The sequence below is a fragment of the Monodelphis domestica genome, chromosome 1 (genome assembly GCF_027887165.1).
Source record: "Monodelphis domestica isolate mMonDom1 chromosome 1, mMonDom1.pri, whole genome shotgun sequence".
Lineage (NCBI taxonomy): Eukaryota > Metazoa > Chordata > Mammalia > Didelphimorphia > Didelphidae > Monodelphis > Monodelphis domestica.
The window spans coordinates 372,991,958-373,010,131 of NC_077227.1; the positions used below are offsets into that span (position 1 = coordinate 372,991,958).

The 18,174-nt window shown below is 37.9% G+C and overlaps 1 protein-coding gene across 13 annotated transcripts in view; it reads left to right on the plus strand.

Moving 5' to 3' along the window:
* The window catches only part of TENM2 (teneurin transmembrane protein 2), a 1,380,893-nt gene that overhangs the window by 846,952 nt on the left and 515,767 nt on the right, over window positions 1-18,174 (plus strand). The window contains exon 1 of one of the 13 annotated variants that reach the window (XM_007473979.3): window positions 14,996-15,376. The exons of the other annotated variants lie outside the window; for them this stretch is intronic. Within the exon in view, the coding sequence (XP_007474041.3) occupies window positions 15,043-15,376 (334 nt within the window). The 5' untranslated portion in view covers window positions 14,996-15,042. Of the gene's footprint in view, window positions 1-14,995; window positions 15,377-18,174 lie in introns of those variants that run through there. 13 annotated transcript variants of the gene reach the window in all.

An 18,174-nucleotide genomic window follows, 5' to 3' on the forward strand; every position in this document is an offset into this window, starting at 1 on the left:
AAATCACATTCCAGCATACTGAAAAAACCTCAGGATGTGATTGCTAAACTTTGTCGATAGTGTATGAAAAATCATAGCAAATTGGAGGAGTTAAATTTTTTTTCTCAGTTTGTACATTAGAGATGGGTGTTCAGAAATGACAAGGGTACAAATATTTCGATCTAGTGACTTAAAAACAACCCTTACCTTCCATCTTTGCATTGATGCCAAGTATTGATTCCCAGGCAGAAGAGCAGGGGGCTAGGCAATGGGGGTGAAGTGATTTCACCAGGGTCACACAGTTGGAAAGTGCCTGAGGTCACATTTGAACCCAGGACTTCCCATCTCCCAGTCTCACTCTCTCTATCTACTGAGCCACCTACCTGCTCTCAAACTGCTGGCTTTTGAGTTTGATGCTGATTCCTGATCAAATTTTAGAATTGATTATTTAAGGAATGTATGAATGCTTAGAGGAAGGTGGTTACTTAGAGCTTTCATAAGTTCATTCAGAACAAGGCATAATTGACTAAGCTTTTGAATGTTCAATTTCTTTCCATTGGAGGTACTTAAACAGAGACTGTATCCTCACTCCTTGAGGCTATTGTAAAGGAAATACTTCTTCAGGGATGAGTTAGATTTGATGACTTCCCTTGACAACTCAGATCTTAAGATAAAATTGAAATAAGACCACCTGCAATCATTAATCCTTTTCCCTAAGAAGTCCACCATATCCACCTAAACCTCTATGGTTAGGACTCTTGCCATGTGACCTTAAACATGTGATAATAAGTCTGAACCTCAATTTCATCAAATATAAAGAAAATAATTTGGATTAGATGATCTCTAAGCTCCCTTAGGCAGGTAGGTGGCAGGATAGATTGTATGCTGGGCCTAGAGACAGGAAGATCTGGGTTCAAATCCAGCTGTAGATACTTATTAACTCTGTGATCCTGTGGAAGTCATTTAACCTCTGTCATTCTAAGTTTCCTCAACAGTAAAATGAGGATGATGAGAGTAACCACCTCACAGGATTGTTATGAAGGTCAAAGAGATAATATTTGTAAAGCAGTTCGTTTGGCACATAGTTGATAATCAACAGTAGCTGATTTTCTTCCTTCCTTTTAAAATATTCAGTCTATAATTCTAGGCATCAAATTGCTTTTGACCCCTCTGAAAGCAAAAAAGAAAAAAAAAAGAACTTTCTCCTTTTTTCATCAATACTTCCTCTTATCAACCAAACCTGACATTTTTCATTCTCTTTGTCCTCTTTTCTTCCTTGTTTTTAGTTCTTTTAAATCCTATTGTTCTTACTTTACATTTGCTGAGCACCCATGTGGTGACTGACCAACCTTGGAACAGATATTTTGGTGGCAAGGGGAACAGAAAACAGAAGGCAGGTACTGCTAATGTGTGTCTGCCTCATGTTACTGCTACCTCTTCGTGTCTGGCAAAGGAGCAATTACATTGGTAATTTCTGCCTGTGTGAAATCTAATGGTTTATTTATCGAAGAAGTTAATTTTGGGAATTGTTGGTCCTCATTAGGGAATGTTAGCACATTTCTGGACTGATGTGCTGTGTTGGGCTTTTCATCACTCTTTTCATAGGTTAACACTCTGAGGTGGTCTGTCACTGGGACCTAAAGGGACTTTGAAGAAAAATCAAAGTCAGTGCTAAAAGCAATAGGCCCTTTAATTTGGCGCATTTAAGGGAAGGCTTTGCAGCTTAACAGGAGACAGCCAAGGCTGGGATCACAGAGTGGGGAGACAAGAGCAACAAGGGAAGGACATTATGGCAGCATTCACCCATTAAACTGGAGCAGTAGCTGGTACCTCTAAAATTAGGTCAGCTTCTAGCTTCCCCCTACCCTCACCTCAAATTGAGGATGCAGCTGATACCTCCAAAGTGGAGCAGGGATGGAATACAACTAGAGATGTCACCAGAAGGCTTTGAGAATGCTAGGAGGTTGGGTTTTTGAGGTCACGGACTCTTTGACTTCTGAGTTTTTGTCCCCAGAGTTAGCACAGTGCTTGGCACAATAGTAGCTGCTTAATAAATGTTCACTGATTAATCAATCAATTGTGTTTTATAGATGGGGTGGGATCTCATTCAAAAGCGTCTGATTAGTTTTCTAGCTCTGAAGTCACAGGAGTAGAGATGCCAATAATGATCATATGGATTTTCTCACATGGAAGGTTCTTGGCAGATTCCAGAAGTGAGGAGATGTCATACAGGGGATAGCAGAGCTGGTCAGGGTAGATAGAACCAGTGTGGAAAAGGCGAGGCTTCCAAAAACAGTTTTTGCTGATGTCATTTTTATCTGTGCTTCAACACATTTCTAGAGGACTGACTACTGTAGTTTAGCTCTAATGTCTTTACCTTGCTTAGAGGTGGAGAATGGGCACACAGGCTCTTGAGTGTTGGGTAATGTAGCAATTCTGTTATATCATTGACACTAAGCATCTAACTATTTTGTACCCTGAAAGAAGAGAGCTGTAGTTAGTGGCTGGTGTATCATCTTGAGAACATTTAGAGAAAATACAGTTTTCAAAGGAGTGACAGATGTTCTTGAAAAATGCTTTTATCCAGTACATTGGGAAAGTGACAGAATAGAGACACAAGGATTTTCTTTACTTAAAACCTTTCTGGAGACTTAACTGTGATATAGCTGTATAACATACCAAGGCGAGCATGGATTGCCCCCATTTGGAGGAACCACAGAAACAGTAGTCCTAATGATTTTGTAGAAATCTTCTTGAGTCTTCTAAAGGAAGCAGACTTTCTTCAGAGGCACATAAATCCCTATTCTCTGCTTACTGGTAGAGTGAAGGGCTTAATTTCCTCTCACCCTAACTATGCCAAGGGGGTGTCTAAGACCAGAAGGCAAGAAATACAGAATCTTCAAGCACCAAGTGACTGGTCATAGTCTCAAAGAGTTTCCCTGCTTTTGGAAAAAGATGGAGTGAGTGCCTTGAGAAAGTCAATTTCTCTCTCTTGACTGAGAAGCAATAAGCAACTCACTAAATAGGAAAAATAGAAACAAAAACATTGAACCAAAAGAGGAGCCTTAGAAACCATCTAACCCATGTCACTCATTTTTTGTTGTGTAGTCGTTTTTCAATTACAAATGACTCTTCATGACCCCATTTGAGGTTTTCTTGATAAAGATACTGGAATGGCTTGCTAGTTACTTCTCCAGCTCATTTTACATATGAAGAAACTGAGGCAAACAGTGTTATGTGACTTGCCCAAGGTCACATAGTGTTCAAGGCCAGATTTGAACTTGGGAAGATGAATCTTTCTGACTCCAGGCCTGACATTCTATCCAGTGCACCAAATGAGACCCATCCAAGGAAAATGACTTTCCTGAAGTCACCCAGTTCATCTCGCCTGGGCCAGGACTCGATCCCCAGGTTTTCTTACTAACAGCTGAGGACTTTTCAGCCTCCTTCACAATAAGGTACAGCTGGTCCCTGTGTGCTCCGGACTTGCTGATTGTGGCAGCTCCTCACTGCTTTTCATCGATTGCTGTGGCCCTGTGCTTCAGCCCCATGCCTGGTGATGAATTGCTTCTGCTGTCGTAGGAGTACCTGCAGCAGGAGTGGCAATCTCTCCACAAACCTAGTAGCCAAACAATAGTTGTCCCTCCGGAGCCTAGAATAGAATGACCTGTGACACCCCATAAAGTACTGCTTTCTACCCTCATCCACTGATTCTTATTGTTTCCTGTTCCAGGTCCTTAGTTGAGACATAATCTCAGGCAATAAAGTGACACAGCAGAAGGGTGTTGGAGCATTATTTCCCTGCCTGCAGTAAAGTCTGCTGGCAATGTCTAATGACTAATCTCTTGTGACTGTATATCTCCCACCCTTAAAAATGCTGTTGTTTACAGCAAATAGTTTCTGTGTTGGTGTAAGAACTTGATACAGATGCTACTGAAATCAAATCCCCCAGGATGATTAGCAGAAGCACAGGTTCCTGAAACGTTTGATTAACAAGGTGCTGGTCCAGGAGTCTGTAGGCTTGCTCGCGGAATACCAAAAGCGGGTCTCCAGTCGCCTTTGTTTTGTTCTGCATACATTCTTCCCATTTTCATTTACAGCCTCTTTGCCCAAGAAATCGACTCCCTGAATTGGTGATGACTTTCCAAATCCATATTTCTTTGCCTTTCCAGTTATTGCGTTCTTTTCATTTACCCAGTCACATTGGGTTATGGAAACACAAAGGCAGCAACATGACCAAATAAATGTGATCTCCGAAATTTAAGGCAATTTGCATTTCAGTATAACAGAGCGGCTTCTGCAGCATATTGAATGAAGCCTGGGAAATCTTTCAAATCCAAGCCTGATATAATGCCATGCTCAGCCGGCTCTTGGATTGTCGTATCAGCTGATGTTTCTTCGTGGGATGCACTTCCCTTCCCAATCTCTTTTTCCCTGCCTCTCCATTCCTTTATGCCCTACAATTTCCCCCCCTCCATTCTATGCATCTTCCAAGTATCCTTCAGAATTAGACCCTCAGATGTTTTGTTGGGGTTTTTTGGCAAGACTGATGCTGTAGGTTTGCCTTCTTTCTTGCCTATTTCAAGTCTTATTTGTCCTTTGTGGAGTTCAGGCAATCATCACCTAGAAATCTGCTTAGCCTAGGGTGGCTCAGTAGTCCCAAAGGTTTACATGCCAGCGACCTATCACCTCCATTCGGGGGGCTACCAAAGCTAGGTTCCTACTAATACCTAAAGAAGAAAATTCACCCCAGATCTCTATTTCCAGCTTAAAGTCCATTTCTACCTCCATGTTGCATCTTTCACCTAAAATCAATGTTGAAAATGAGTGGAATGGGAAGAAATTTGGATTTAAGGTTAGATGGTCGAGGTTCTAATCCCTGCTCTACTGCTCACTATTTGTGTTCATTTTGACAAATGGAAGGGAATAAGAATTTCTATAGCACCTGTTTTCCAGGTACTATATTAAGTGCTTCACAAATATCATCTCAGCTGGTCATTATAACCACTCTGTTAGGTAGGTACTAATATAATTCCCACTTTACAATTGAGGAAAAAGAGGCAGAGGTTAGTAAGCTGCTTCTGTATAAACAGATACTAAAAATCTGAGGTCTGATTTGAATTCAAGTTTTCCTGACTCCAGGCCCCACATTCTATCCAATGTACTACCAACTGCCTCAGTAACTGAGTCTCTGGACCTCAGTTTCCTCATCTGTAAAATGAGAGAGTTGGAATAGACGTTGTCTAAGATCTCTTCCATATTCCAATCTGTGATCCTATGACCCCCTAAATTATTATAATAGCTTTTATTTATAGAGTACTTTAAGGTCAAAAAGAATTTTTTATGGATATTAGCTCATTAGAGCCTCACACCATTTTTCAGATGAAGCAACTGATGGTCAAAAAGGTTCAGGGTCATAATGCTAATAAGAATCCTAATTATGATTTTTATCCAGTCTTTTCTAACTCCAAAGGAAAGACTATCCACTGTACCATGTAGCCTCTCTAATCAAACTCCCCTTCTTAGCTACATCAGTTCTGAGTGAAGCCCTAATTGTCCTTTTGAGGAAAACCAAAGTATTATAATTCTAGATGGCCTAATGGCCGCTGGATGCTCCTTTTTTTCAGGGTTTTAAGAAACAGCAATAACAATGTAGTCGTGTATATGATGCTTTAAAGTTTACAAAGTACTTTATGAAAACAACATCCTCCCAAGTTTAACCATTCTGCCAGATTCAGGAAAGAAGATTTTGGAGTTCCCATTTATCTCTGTTACTTTCATATCTCATATTCAATAAGCATTAAATTTAACAAATATTTCTTAAGTATTGCCCAGAAGTAGTAATAAAATAGAGATACAATGGGAAAAGCACAGGCTCAGAAATCAGAAGTCCTCTGGCATTTATTATCTTTTTGACCATGGTCAAGCCACTTATGCTCCATAGGCCTCCATTTTGTCAATTTTACAAATGAGATGGTTGGACTAGATGGCCTCTAGTGTCCCCTTTGGCTTTAAGTCTGTATTTCAAAGTACACACAAGGAAATTTGGCAAGTATGCAGTTGCTTTCACCAAGGAAAGTTGTTTCTTCCTTCAAAGTGTCTCTTGGATTCACTCTTTCCCCTCAATAATATCTCCTTGTGGGATGAATGCAATTACTTTAGGGTAGGTCTCTACTACTTACACTTGCATTACTAGAGCAGTTTTTCAAATCTGTCCTATATATTGTGTCCAAATTGGTATTTCTAAAACAGTTATCATTTCACTCAACTCTTCAACAAACATCAACTCACCTTTTGCTTAAATGGAAAAGGAGTGTTCAACTCAGTGAGAAGGCGAGTTCTTATTATAACTCTGCTCATAACTCATTAACCTAGTTTAACTCTTGAAGTCTCATTTCTTTCCTCTTTAATATTAAAGAGTTAAATTAAATGACCTCTTAGAGCCTTCCAGTTCTGGCATTTAGGGATACCATAATTCTGGGAAGAAGTAAAAAAAGAACTAAAAAAGACCCACATACAAATTCAGAGATAAACATGGCAGGGTGTTTATTACATTATGTCCAAATTCTTGTACCTGGCTTTTATGTCTTTTATAATTTGGTCCTACTTTACCTCATTTCAGTATTGAACAAAAGGAGATCAGACAGCATGGTGAATGGCCTTGAGATCATACCATATGAATCCTGAAAGAAGTGGAGGTGTTAAGCTTAAATAAGACAAGATTTAAGGAATATACATTCCTACAAAGTACTTTACGTAACTGAAGGAGTATCATGTGAAAGGGGTTGACCAGACTTGTTCTGAATGCCCTAAGGATGAAGAGGTAGGCTATAAGTAGAAGATACAAAGAGATAGATGTTTAACCCTATCCAAAAGGCAATGCTCTATCTTGGGAAATAGTAGGTTTTACCTTAACAGTATTCTTCAAGGAAAGGTTGTATGAATACTTGTCACGTATACTGAAGAAGAAATTATTCTTTCAATAGGATTTAGGCTAGATGGTCTCTCAAGTGTTTTCCCATTCTAAGATGTTATGATTCACTGTTTTCCAAGAATGTCAGGATCTGTAGAATGCTTTGGCCCCCATTCTGGAACAACATTCCAGGACAGTCTAAAAGCAGCTATTGTAGAATAAAAGCAGCCCTGGGTTCTGTGTGTTTAGGTAAGGTTCATTTGACTAGATAGAGCTGTGTGCCCTACAGCTGCCTTTGGGAGATCCTGGCACTCTTTATACCTTTTTTCAGTCCATTTGGTATAATTCTCCTAGAAGAGGAGGTAGTCTTGACAATTAAGGTGGGCAGGGGACCACTATTATTAGTCTTGAGAAAGACATTATTGTGTCTTGAGACATGCAACTTAAGGAGAAAACTTAAAGCTAATACTGATGCCTTCTTTAAAATCTCCCTTTTTCAGTCCATCCAAACGTGATCCACCTATGTAATTCCTTCCTGTTTAGTTCATATCTTTGTGTGCATGTCACACACACTCTTTTCCTTCTGGGCCATTAAGGCACAAGACTCTTAATTCTTAGCTTTCAATCATTTAACAGCCCAATCCTTAACACTCGGTTCAACATTGAAGAAAAGCACCTGGCTGCATTTTCTTTCTTAGCTTAATAACTGGAAGTCAGCTTACTAAGAGATGGCCATAGCAAGAGTTTAAAAGTCCAATAATTGTTGACTAATAGTACCTCAGTGGTAGTTCCAATATGCCAGTTAATGCATAATGTCTCACTGCATGAAACCTGATCAAAAAGGCTTAAAGCTGCTCAGCCCCTACAGTTTGATGTGGAAAACATGGAGACTAAGGGCGGCAGAAAGAGAGGCAACATAGTCTTACTGACTGGCACATCTAAAAGAAAAATCACCACTCAGAAAACACATTGTGCTGGAAAATGGCAAAGGTGTTGAAGTCCTATCTAAGGTGAGCCAACCTGAATCAACCAAAAGACTGGTAAAAAAAGGAGTAGATTTTTTCCCACTCTGTTTGGAAATCTCATTAACAGAACATAATATGCTACAGGAAACATATGCATTAGCCTCATTAAGAAGAAAGAATATTGTTTGAAATCAGGCTCAGAGAGAATTAAGAGCTGTGTCTTTCTATTTAAGAAAAATATAGTACTCCTGTTGGTAAGACAAAAGAGAAATATACTTAAATTGGTGCTTCTGTCAGATTGATTTTTTTTGAGAGAGCCAAAGCAATGAAAATAGTTATATCTGCTTAAAAAAAAGAAAATCTTATTTAGTAGTTCTTTTAAACTTGTTATTGTTCTTCAGTCATTCAGCCATGTCCAACTCCCCGTGACCCTAGACCCTTCTATTCTTCACTATCTCCCAAAGTCTGTCCAGGTTCATGTTTGTGACTTCCATGACACTGTCTATCCATCATCCATCTCAACTCTTGGCCATCCCCCTCTACCCTCTTTCTTTCCTAGCATCAGGGTCTTTTTCAGTGAGTCCTGTCATCTCATTATGTGGCCAGAGCATTTAAGTTTCAGCTGCAAGACTTGACCTTACAATGAGCAGTCTGAATTAATTTCTTTAAGTATTGACTGACTGGATGTCCTTGCTGACCAATGAACATAAAAACTGATTTTGTTTGTTAGTCAGTGAATCAACAAGCTTTTATTTATTCCATGTGCCTTTCTTAATTAAAGATATATATTTGAGTGTATTTTAAGATGCAAAACTCTTGGAATCCTCTTAGTTTGAGAATTTTGGAATTAGAAGACACTTGAAATTACCTAGTACAGAGGTCAGCAAACGACAGCCCAAAAGCCAAATCCAGCCTTCTCGCCTGCTTTTGTATACCCCATAAGCTAAGAATATTCTTACATTTTAAAATAAAGTTTTATTGTATTCTGGTCGCATTCTTTCTTTTTTTATAATTGGAGAAATGGAGGCAAACAGAGATTAAGTGATTTGCCCAAGACCACCCAGTGAGTAATGTAATATGACATCATAGAAAATTTCAAAGTTGCAATCAGAAGACTGGGGTCCAGGTGCAGCCTAATGTACAAGTACTAGCCTAATGAATTTAGGAAGGTCACTCTGGGTCTTAGTTTGCTCATCTATAAAATGGATAATTGCTGAATTTTCCACATCATAAAGGTCTTTAGAGGAAGGTACTTAGCAAATATAAATGCTGTATAAATATGAGCTCTTCTTGTAAGAGGCAATCCTGGCTTCCTAGAAGCTGAGTGGCACAGTGGGTAGAGTCCGAGATTTATCAGGAAGATCTGAATTCAAATCCTGCCTCACATTTCTAGTAGCTACTTGACTTGGAGCAAATGCCTTATCTTCTCTCAGCCTCATCTTCTCCATTTGTAAAATGAAGACAGTAATGTCACCTGCCTTACAAGGTTGTTGTGAGGATCCAATGAAATAATACAAATATAGCCCTTTGTGCACTTTAAAATGTCATCTTATGGGGGAAGCTGGGTGGCTCAGTGGATTGAGAGTCAAGCCTAGAGATGGGAGGTCCTAGGTTCAAATCTGACCTCAGACACTTCCCAGCTGTGTGACCCTGGGCAAGTCACTTGACCCCCATTGCCTAGCCCTTACCATTCTTCTGCCTTGGAACCAATACACAGTATTGACTCTAAGACAGAAGATAAGGATTTAAAAAATGTCATCTTATATAAATGAAAATTATTTTTATTAGCAAGGCAGATAAGTACTGCAGTATGATTAAGTTCCTGGCCTGGAGTCAGGAAGACTCATCTTCCTGAGTTCAAATCTGTCCTCAGACACTTACTATCTGAGTGATCCTGAGCAAGTCACTTAATCCTGTTGATCTCAGTTTCCTCATCTGTAATAGGAACAAACAACTCCAGTATCTTTGCCAAGAGAACCCAAAAGGGATCACGAAGAGTCAGAGAGGAGTCAACAACAAATTATTATTATTCTTGGCATTTTTCTTTATTTTACAATTTAGAAGTCAGTTGATTTTAAAGTGTAAGGGAACAAAACCTGTCGTCATCTTCTTCATCTTGTCTCCTCCTCCTCCTTCTTTCCCTATATGTGTATATGAATGAATATGTGCACATGTAGATATATGTATATATGAATACACGTATTAGTTTTCAGATTTTGCTATCATTCCCAAGAGCATCCTGATGGCTTTCCCTTCAATCTAGTTAAGAGCACTTGGTCTGCCATTGCGTGGTGTGCCAGTAGAGCTCATGCATTGCCTCAGAGAGTCATCTTGGTGTCAGCCTGGGTGGCAGAAAGGTTATAGGCTCCTCCTTCCTGTTGGGCGACTTCGGAACACAAAAGAAGAGAAAGGTAACATCTTTCCTGATTTGCCTCACCTCGGTGACAGGCAAGACCACCTGCAAATGCTTTCCTTGTCAGAGTAAGAGTAGGGCAGGCATGCCCCCTAATCTGAGGAGAACAGAACAGGGAGACCCTCCTAGCGATGAGTGAATCATGGGCTCTCGTGCAGGGCAAAGCAGGGAGAGGCCAGACGATGCAGAAGTGACAGACTCTCCTGGGATACAGAGTTGGAATTCAGAAAAAGGAAAATGCTATCTTGTTTTAAATACTTTGGGCTATTTCCCCCACCTGCTTTCCTCCTAGAGAAGTCTGGACACGTTTTTATTTGGAAGGTGCATTGTGACATTTTCTCTCATTTCCTCTACCTATTAATAGTGCTGGCTACCCCAGGTGTTCATTTTCAAGAAGCCCTAGAGAAGAGGGGTTTCTGGCAGCCTCTCTGCAGTTGACAGCTTCTAGGAAATGGCAGGTTTTAATTGATGTATTATGGGCACTGTGCTTTTACTCTCTTTTTTAAAAATATGATGGGTTTAGCATTCTATGGGGACCTATAGATTTTAATGTATCAATTATTGCTCCTTTTATCGGAACAACGATGTTTGTGTTTGACTGATTGTCTTTGAGGCACTTAAAATTATTTTATATAACACTATTGATCAAAAGACTCCCCAAACTAAGCCAAGAAATAATCTATAGTACCTTTGTTGATTAGCAGATGATAAATTTTCATATGGTTATCTAGGTTCTTGATAGTAATTAAACTGAGTTTAAATAGAATCTAGATCTGGAAGAGATCTTAGGGGCTATTTATTTAGTTCAATTCATTTCTCTTAGAGATGAGGAAGTTGGTAAGGGGGGTGGTAAATAAAGATGAAATGTTCAACACCAAAGTTTCCCATTTGAAAATAGCTTCAGGAGCAGTTCTTTGGCTGTCCTATCACATATTTCAGGTAGAAAAGACAAAACTCCTTGTCTGTTGTTTCCATGAGGATTAGTTTCAGTAGGCAGGATACTTTCTAAGCCAGAAACAATGCTTTCTGGTGGTTTTTGTTGAGCATCAGCAAGTTGCTACACAGGAGAACCAACAAAGACTGGGCCCAGAGGAAAAAAATTTATCTTGGTGTAGGCCTCTATGAAGACATCAGCTTTCTTCAACGAATTATTCATAATGGAGATATTTGGAGAACACACAACCACAGCCATCTCATTACTCTTTGGCACCATGGTGGGCCAAGAAAGAAATGAATTTCTCTCGAAAATCACCCCACACCACACACATACACATTCAGATCCAAATTGCAAATTCTGGTCCGTGTCAAAAGCTCCTGATGTGGACATTTTTTACAAACTGCAACTCTGCTAACAGTTTCTTTCATAGAAAATGGCCTTCATACATTGGGACTTCAGCTAAACATTTAATGAAATATCATGATACACAGACAAATATATGCATCCCTGTATCCTGTCATAGATCCTTCTTGACATATCCATGCTTACACCAACATAAATATGGCTCAGCCAGCAAATGAGAATTAAGCTCCTACTATGCCTATATCACAAAAGAAATAAAGATAATTCCTGGCCTTGAGGGGCTTCTAGTAATAGCAGATTGGCAAAGGTAACAAATGAACATATCAGTTCAAAGCTCTAAATCAGGAAGGATGAACTACAAGTACTGTAGTTGTCTCTTTGGAATTGGTTTGTAGCCTTGTCTGGGAAGCCTTTTATAACCCACATAGAAAATGTATATAGAGATAACTCAGCCGCTGTTTACTTTGTGTATTTCAATTTGTATTATTGGTACAAAATGATAGTGCAGGTAAATAGAGTTCATTTGAAATGAATGAAGTCAAGGAGGTTCTACAGTAGGTATTCTTACAATGTTGGTATTATTGGAGTCAGGTGCCTTCTGTTTCACACATTGAATTTGTCTCCCTGTTTGGTAAAGCCATAACTCTTTTTCTTGACAATAGACTGCGCTCTAATAATGTGCCTTTAGTTATTGAAATGAAATTTAGTTTTATAAACTGATATGAAAGTAACTGATTGGGCTCTTTAAGACCTAAGAAGACTTCTAAAAACACAGAAAGCTTTTGTGTACTGTTGGAGGGGAAAAAAAAATCTCTCCACCTGTTAAAAGAGTAACCTCCTCTTTCTCTGGCAAAGTGAGTGATAGTCCCATCTTTGTTCTAATTGTTGTTTAGTTTTTCAGTCATTTCACAGCTTATTTTACAGATGAGAAAACTGAGGCAAACAGGGGTAAGTGATTTGCCCTGTGTCACGCAGCTAATAAATGTCTGAGGCCAGATTTCTTACATTAATTCAAACTGAAAGCCATTTTCATTCTAAGTACCTGTTTATGCTCCTCTATAATATTCTTAAAGATATGCCTTTGGGGTGGTAATAGCTTATGCTTATTCTCAGCTGAAAATACTTTTGCTAGTTTTCAGGAGCATTGATTGAGCCGTTTCTAAGTCATTGAAGCAGTTTTCTTTTAGGGAAGAAAAGACCCATCACTTTGCATTGAAGAAAATGAAACTGAGTTAGTGTTTTTGATGATTGTCATGGATTTGAACTTCAGTATGGGCAAGAACCTATCACTTAAAAAAATTATGAGCTAAAAAAGTGGCAATCTATATTCATGTAGGCTCCTTAGACAGAAGTAGTTTTTCCTATTCTTAACCTTTCTTGGGACCTAAAGGGATCCTCTGTTTTACATTGGCACTTTCTCCCTTGTCTTAGTGCAAGTTCTGTTTACCCTCAAGTCTTTGAGCAGTCCTTTGTGAAGTGTCCCTGGCCAATTCTGGTTTCTTGCAGTCTGCCAGAGAGCTGCAGTTACTAGCTCTTTATCCATTTTCTTTTAAAGTTTTCTAAGATGAAAGTCTAGTTTTAGCTTCTTTAATCCCCCACACTCCATCAAATTTGCTTTTAAAAAAAGCTAATACCCTTTTACCACTGCCTTCTAAGGAGCCATCCATATTCATTCCAGTAGCTTATGGTCATTAGCACACATCCGCCATATCTATCTTTCTCCTGCTTTTGTTCAATTCTTTTTTTGCTGGTAAGAAGTAGATATAAAATGGCTTCTTCTTTGGTTAAATTATTTTATGTTATGAAACGTAAGGTCTTTTCCATAATTATGTTAATTTTCAATGATCCACTTTTCACAGAGGTTGATGTACAAAGAAATTCAAATTTACAAAGGCTATTGGTCTCTCATAAAAATAATTCATGTTATATGGCTATATAATCTCTTTTTAGATGAAGGCTATCCTAATATTGTTGATCTTTACCACATGCCTAGGATAATTGAAGAATATTATTTTCACGTTATCAGTGGAGAAATTGAGTTGCATATCGGGTCACTAATCCCAGGAGGTTCAGTAATTATCAAGGATTGAAAAATTGGTTATTTTTATGAACTCTTTTATGACTCACTTTATACCTACCCACCTTAAGGATATGTATATATATCAGAAGATTTCTCATGTGAAAACAAATAATTTTGAAGTGATTGAGTTCCTATTTGATTTGATTCAAATTATCGCTTTGGCCATGTCAGAAGTCACTCCTATTTTTTCCCCTTACATTACCTTTATCTACGTTTCTGAAAATATTACCTGATTGATCAGTGATAAGTTCTTCTATATTATAATTAATTGACAGATAGGATTGTGATTGTTGTTGTATAGCCATCTAGTTGTGTCCAACTCTTCATGACCCCATGATCAATCTATCCTCCACTATTTTGTAAAGTCTAATTTTATGTTCATTGTTTCCATAACATTATCTGTCTCATCCTCTGCTGTCCCCTTCTCCTTTTACCTTTATTCTTTCCCAACATCAAGATCTTTTCTAGTAAATTCTGTCTTCTCATTATGTGGCTTCAGTATTTAAGCTTCAGCTTAAGTATCTGACCTTCTAGTGAATAGTCTAAATTAATTTAAGTATTGACTGATTAAATTTCCTTGCTGTCCAAGGAACTCTCAAAAGTTTTTTCCACTTCCACAATTTGAAAGCATTAATTCTGTAGCCCTGAGCTTTCTGTAGAGTTCAATGGTATATAGGAAGGGCTAAGCAAATATAGTGCTATAAAATCATGATCCTTATATTCCATTGTATGTTTACCTTCCTGGCCTGGCCCCACTTTTGCCCAGAGCAAGGGTTCATTATCTGGAGTCCATAAATGTGTTTGTTAGGTAAGTAGATACAGAAAGATGATAGAAATATATTGGTAGATTATATATGTGTGTGTGAGAGATAGATATAAAGAAAGATATGCAAATTGGGGAGAGAGAGAGGGAGGGAGAAGACATAAACATACAGTAGGACTACTGTCTACATGGAGAACATGTTCCAAGACCTACCATGGATGGCTGAAATCACGGATATAAGTAAACACTGGCTGTCCCCATATATAACGAGATTTTCTTGCATGTATATATTTATTGTAAATTTAACTAATAAATTAAACACTGTAAGATATTACCAGAATTAAATACAATAATAATAAAGAACAATATACATTATTATATAGTGCTATACAATAGTCCCCTATTATTTGCAGGGGATACATTCTAAGATCCCCTTTGGATGCCTGAAAATGCAGTCATTTCTTGCTTTAACTTTTAATTTTTAACACTTATGTTAACTTTATTTTTTGTCCTGAGGGATTATAGAGTCAGAAGAGGTTTCCCCTTTCTGTAATATTATTGTTTTACATGAAAGTGAAGACCAATGCTCCTGACCCTCAGCTCAGCACTCTGGCTTCCTCCTCCTCAAAATGACAAGCAAAAGAACTAATGTTTGGAGAGACCACTGCCATGGACCTCTGACACAGAGAATAGAGACCTTTGCCCTACTTTACCCACCTGGCTGCCCACTTGCCACTGGCATGTCTGTTTTCTGTCTGTCCCAACTTAGTTCCAATCTCCACATGTCCAGGAACATTCCAGGGCCCTCCCTCATCCTGCAACAGCCCCCTTCCTGGAAAAGATCATACCTCTTCAAACTGCTGCACAGCAGGTCCTCAAAATACACTGTTAGAAGTACTAGTAAGATTGTTCTCCTTACACAGAAGGGTCCTAATGGGATGGGGCTGTTTTCTTCTCCCAACAGTGAGTTATTATTATTTTCTTATTTTAAACAACTATCAAAAAATCAGTTGTTTTCAAACATATATTACTATTATATAACAGCTATATTTATAATCTAACAGCAATGGGATTAATGAGAAGTAACTTGTCCTAACAACCCTTCCCTTATAATACCAGAGAAAATTTTGCATGCCCAACATCATGTATTTAAAAGATGAAATTTATGACTAGCCAGATGACAGTAATTCAATGTAATTCATTTATAAATCTGCTTTTGCATTTTACTAATGCTACCCAATGATATCTAAGATTCAATGTACAACTGTCTAGCATGGAGTAAAGAAGTAATATTTTATTATTATTCTTTTGTACTTTAGCATGTTTAGTGCTTGATTTTCAGTTGTAATCTGAATCTCAGGTCTTTTAAATGCTTAATTGTTCATCCTCTGCACAAGCTAGATACTGTGTTAAGCTCTTCACAATTATGTGCTTTCTCCCAACAACCCTGGGAAATAGTTGCCAATATATGACTGTAAATGAGACCATATTAAATTTTAGTTCAGAACGAAAATTTAAGCCATACCAACTCCTGATTCATTATTACTTATGGGAATATTTAAGTTTTCCAAAACCCACTCTTTTCAGTTACCTCATTTTAAAAAATATCTTTTTAACACTACTCAACTATTCTCCCTAGCTATATCTTTATTTCTTTAAGTCACCCAAAGAACCAGATCAGTTTCTTTAAATTTCCTAACTTGCTAATACTAGAAATATTCCTTTTACTATTTAGTCATTTAGCTAATATTTATTTGCCACATAGACCTTCAAAGTCTTAAGAAATGTCCTTTATGGTCTTATATTGATTGGGAAAGAGAGACATAAGATACTTACCAAAGAGACATTTCTCTAAAAGTCCCTGAAAGGCTGCTTCTTACTGCCTTGTGGCAAAAAACTAACTCCATCCTGATTTCTTTATTTACTTCTCCAAGGAGAACTTGTAATTCATTGTTCTATGGAGCAGCAATTTTTCTCTGTTTTCTTGTTTACATACCAAGTGCTTTCCTTTGTGATCCTAAGCACTTTATTTTACATATTAAAAATATTATTATGAGTAATCTGTGGGATTATCAAAAGGGTCCATTTTTTTAAAAAATGTCAAAAACACCTGATTTATACTAATCTCAGTATTAGTATGCTTTGGGAATATGTTAAATTGTTGTTCATTGGACAAGGATATCACATGTAGAGTACCTACAGTTAAATTAATGGTTTTATTCTAAAAACTATAATTCTTAACATCCTCTGTCCTTCTTCCATCCCCCTATCATCCCCATCATCTTTAAACTAATGGTAAAAGTCAGTACAGGACTGAGCACTGAGGAATTTTTTTGTTCTTTGTTGTCAGGGCCAAAGAAATTCTCATGAAGTTACCAGGCTCCTAGAGATTGCCGGGCTAATAAAGAGCCACTCTCTACTTAACTAGACTGGTCATGGGACTGAATATATAGCTTATTTCTGGGATCACACTTAAATAAAGCCTTTCTCCTTTGATAGTCTTTGCAAACTCAAAATTATCTCCACACCAAAATAAAGCATCAGAGGAGGCCTTTTGTAGAAAAGAAGTAATAAAGGAAAAATACAGAAATGTGGCCTAGGGCTATGAAGACTGTCAGGAATTCTCATGCTCAGAATGTGCCAAAGTTAGGGATAAATTATAAGGACCCGGGAAAAATATTTTTTACTATATTGTGAGGGAAAAATAAATAGTGTCAGTTAAGAGAAAAAACTTGTGATCAAAATGGATTAAATGAAGCTAACTGAGAGTAGAGAGAAGGCTGAAGTACTCAATTCTCATTTTCCTTCCATTTCCTCTGCCAATGAGAATTGTCTTTTTTTGGCAAAGGACAAAATAATAATGGATAACAGGGAATAAAAAACAGTATAAATAGGGAAATGGTTGGAGAGAACATGTAGCTACCCATGAATTCAAGTTACCAGCTGGATGGAGGAAGATTCAGAGCATTTGAGGCTGGAGTCAGAAATCCAGCCCCAGACAATTAACTAAGTGGCCCTGAGCAAGTCACTTATCACTTAACATAGGACTACCTCAATTTCCTGATCTATAAAGTGCTAATAACAGTAATCAGCTCCCTTGGTTATTGTGAGGATAACATGGCATACTGTTTGCAAATGCTCAGCAAACCTTGCAAAACTATGTAAATACTAGTTATTATTCTTCTTCTTCTCAAGTACTGAAAGATATGATAGATATAATTGTTGACTTATCATTAATGATGATTGAAAGGTAGTGGAGAACAAGAGAGGTGTTACAGGACTAAAGAAGGCTAACTACTCATTACATTTAGAGGAAGTAAATGGAGTCTGCAGATTATAGGTTACTGATATTGTCTTTTGATTCCTAGTGAAGTTCTAGATCATAGTATTAAAAGCATATTCTATGAATATTTAGAAAAAGAAGCAGTAATCACCAAGAGCTATAATATCTTCATTAAGAAGTCATTCCAGACTAACCTCATTTTTTAAACAAAACCATTAGGTTGGCATTCATTCCAAGCAGGTTGACTAATGTGAAATTTAGGGGAATGGTGAGTGTGTTTGATCTGGAGTCACTCTCAAATGGGTATCTTCAATCCTGATCTCTCTTTGGAACTCCAGACCAAAATCTCCAACTATTTGCAAGATCTCTCTACCTGGTAATCATTATCTTTTCTCATAAATTTGGTTTAACTTCTACCTTATTTATTACTGTTCATAGCACCACTATTTATCTGTTCCCTACATTCATAAATCTTGAA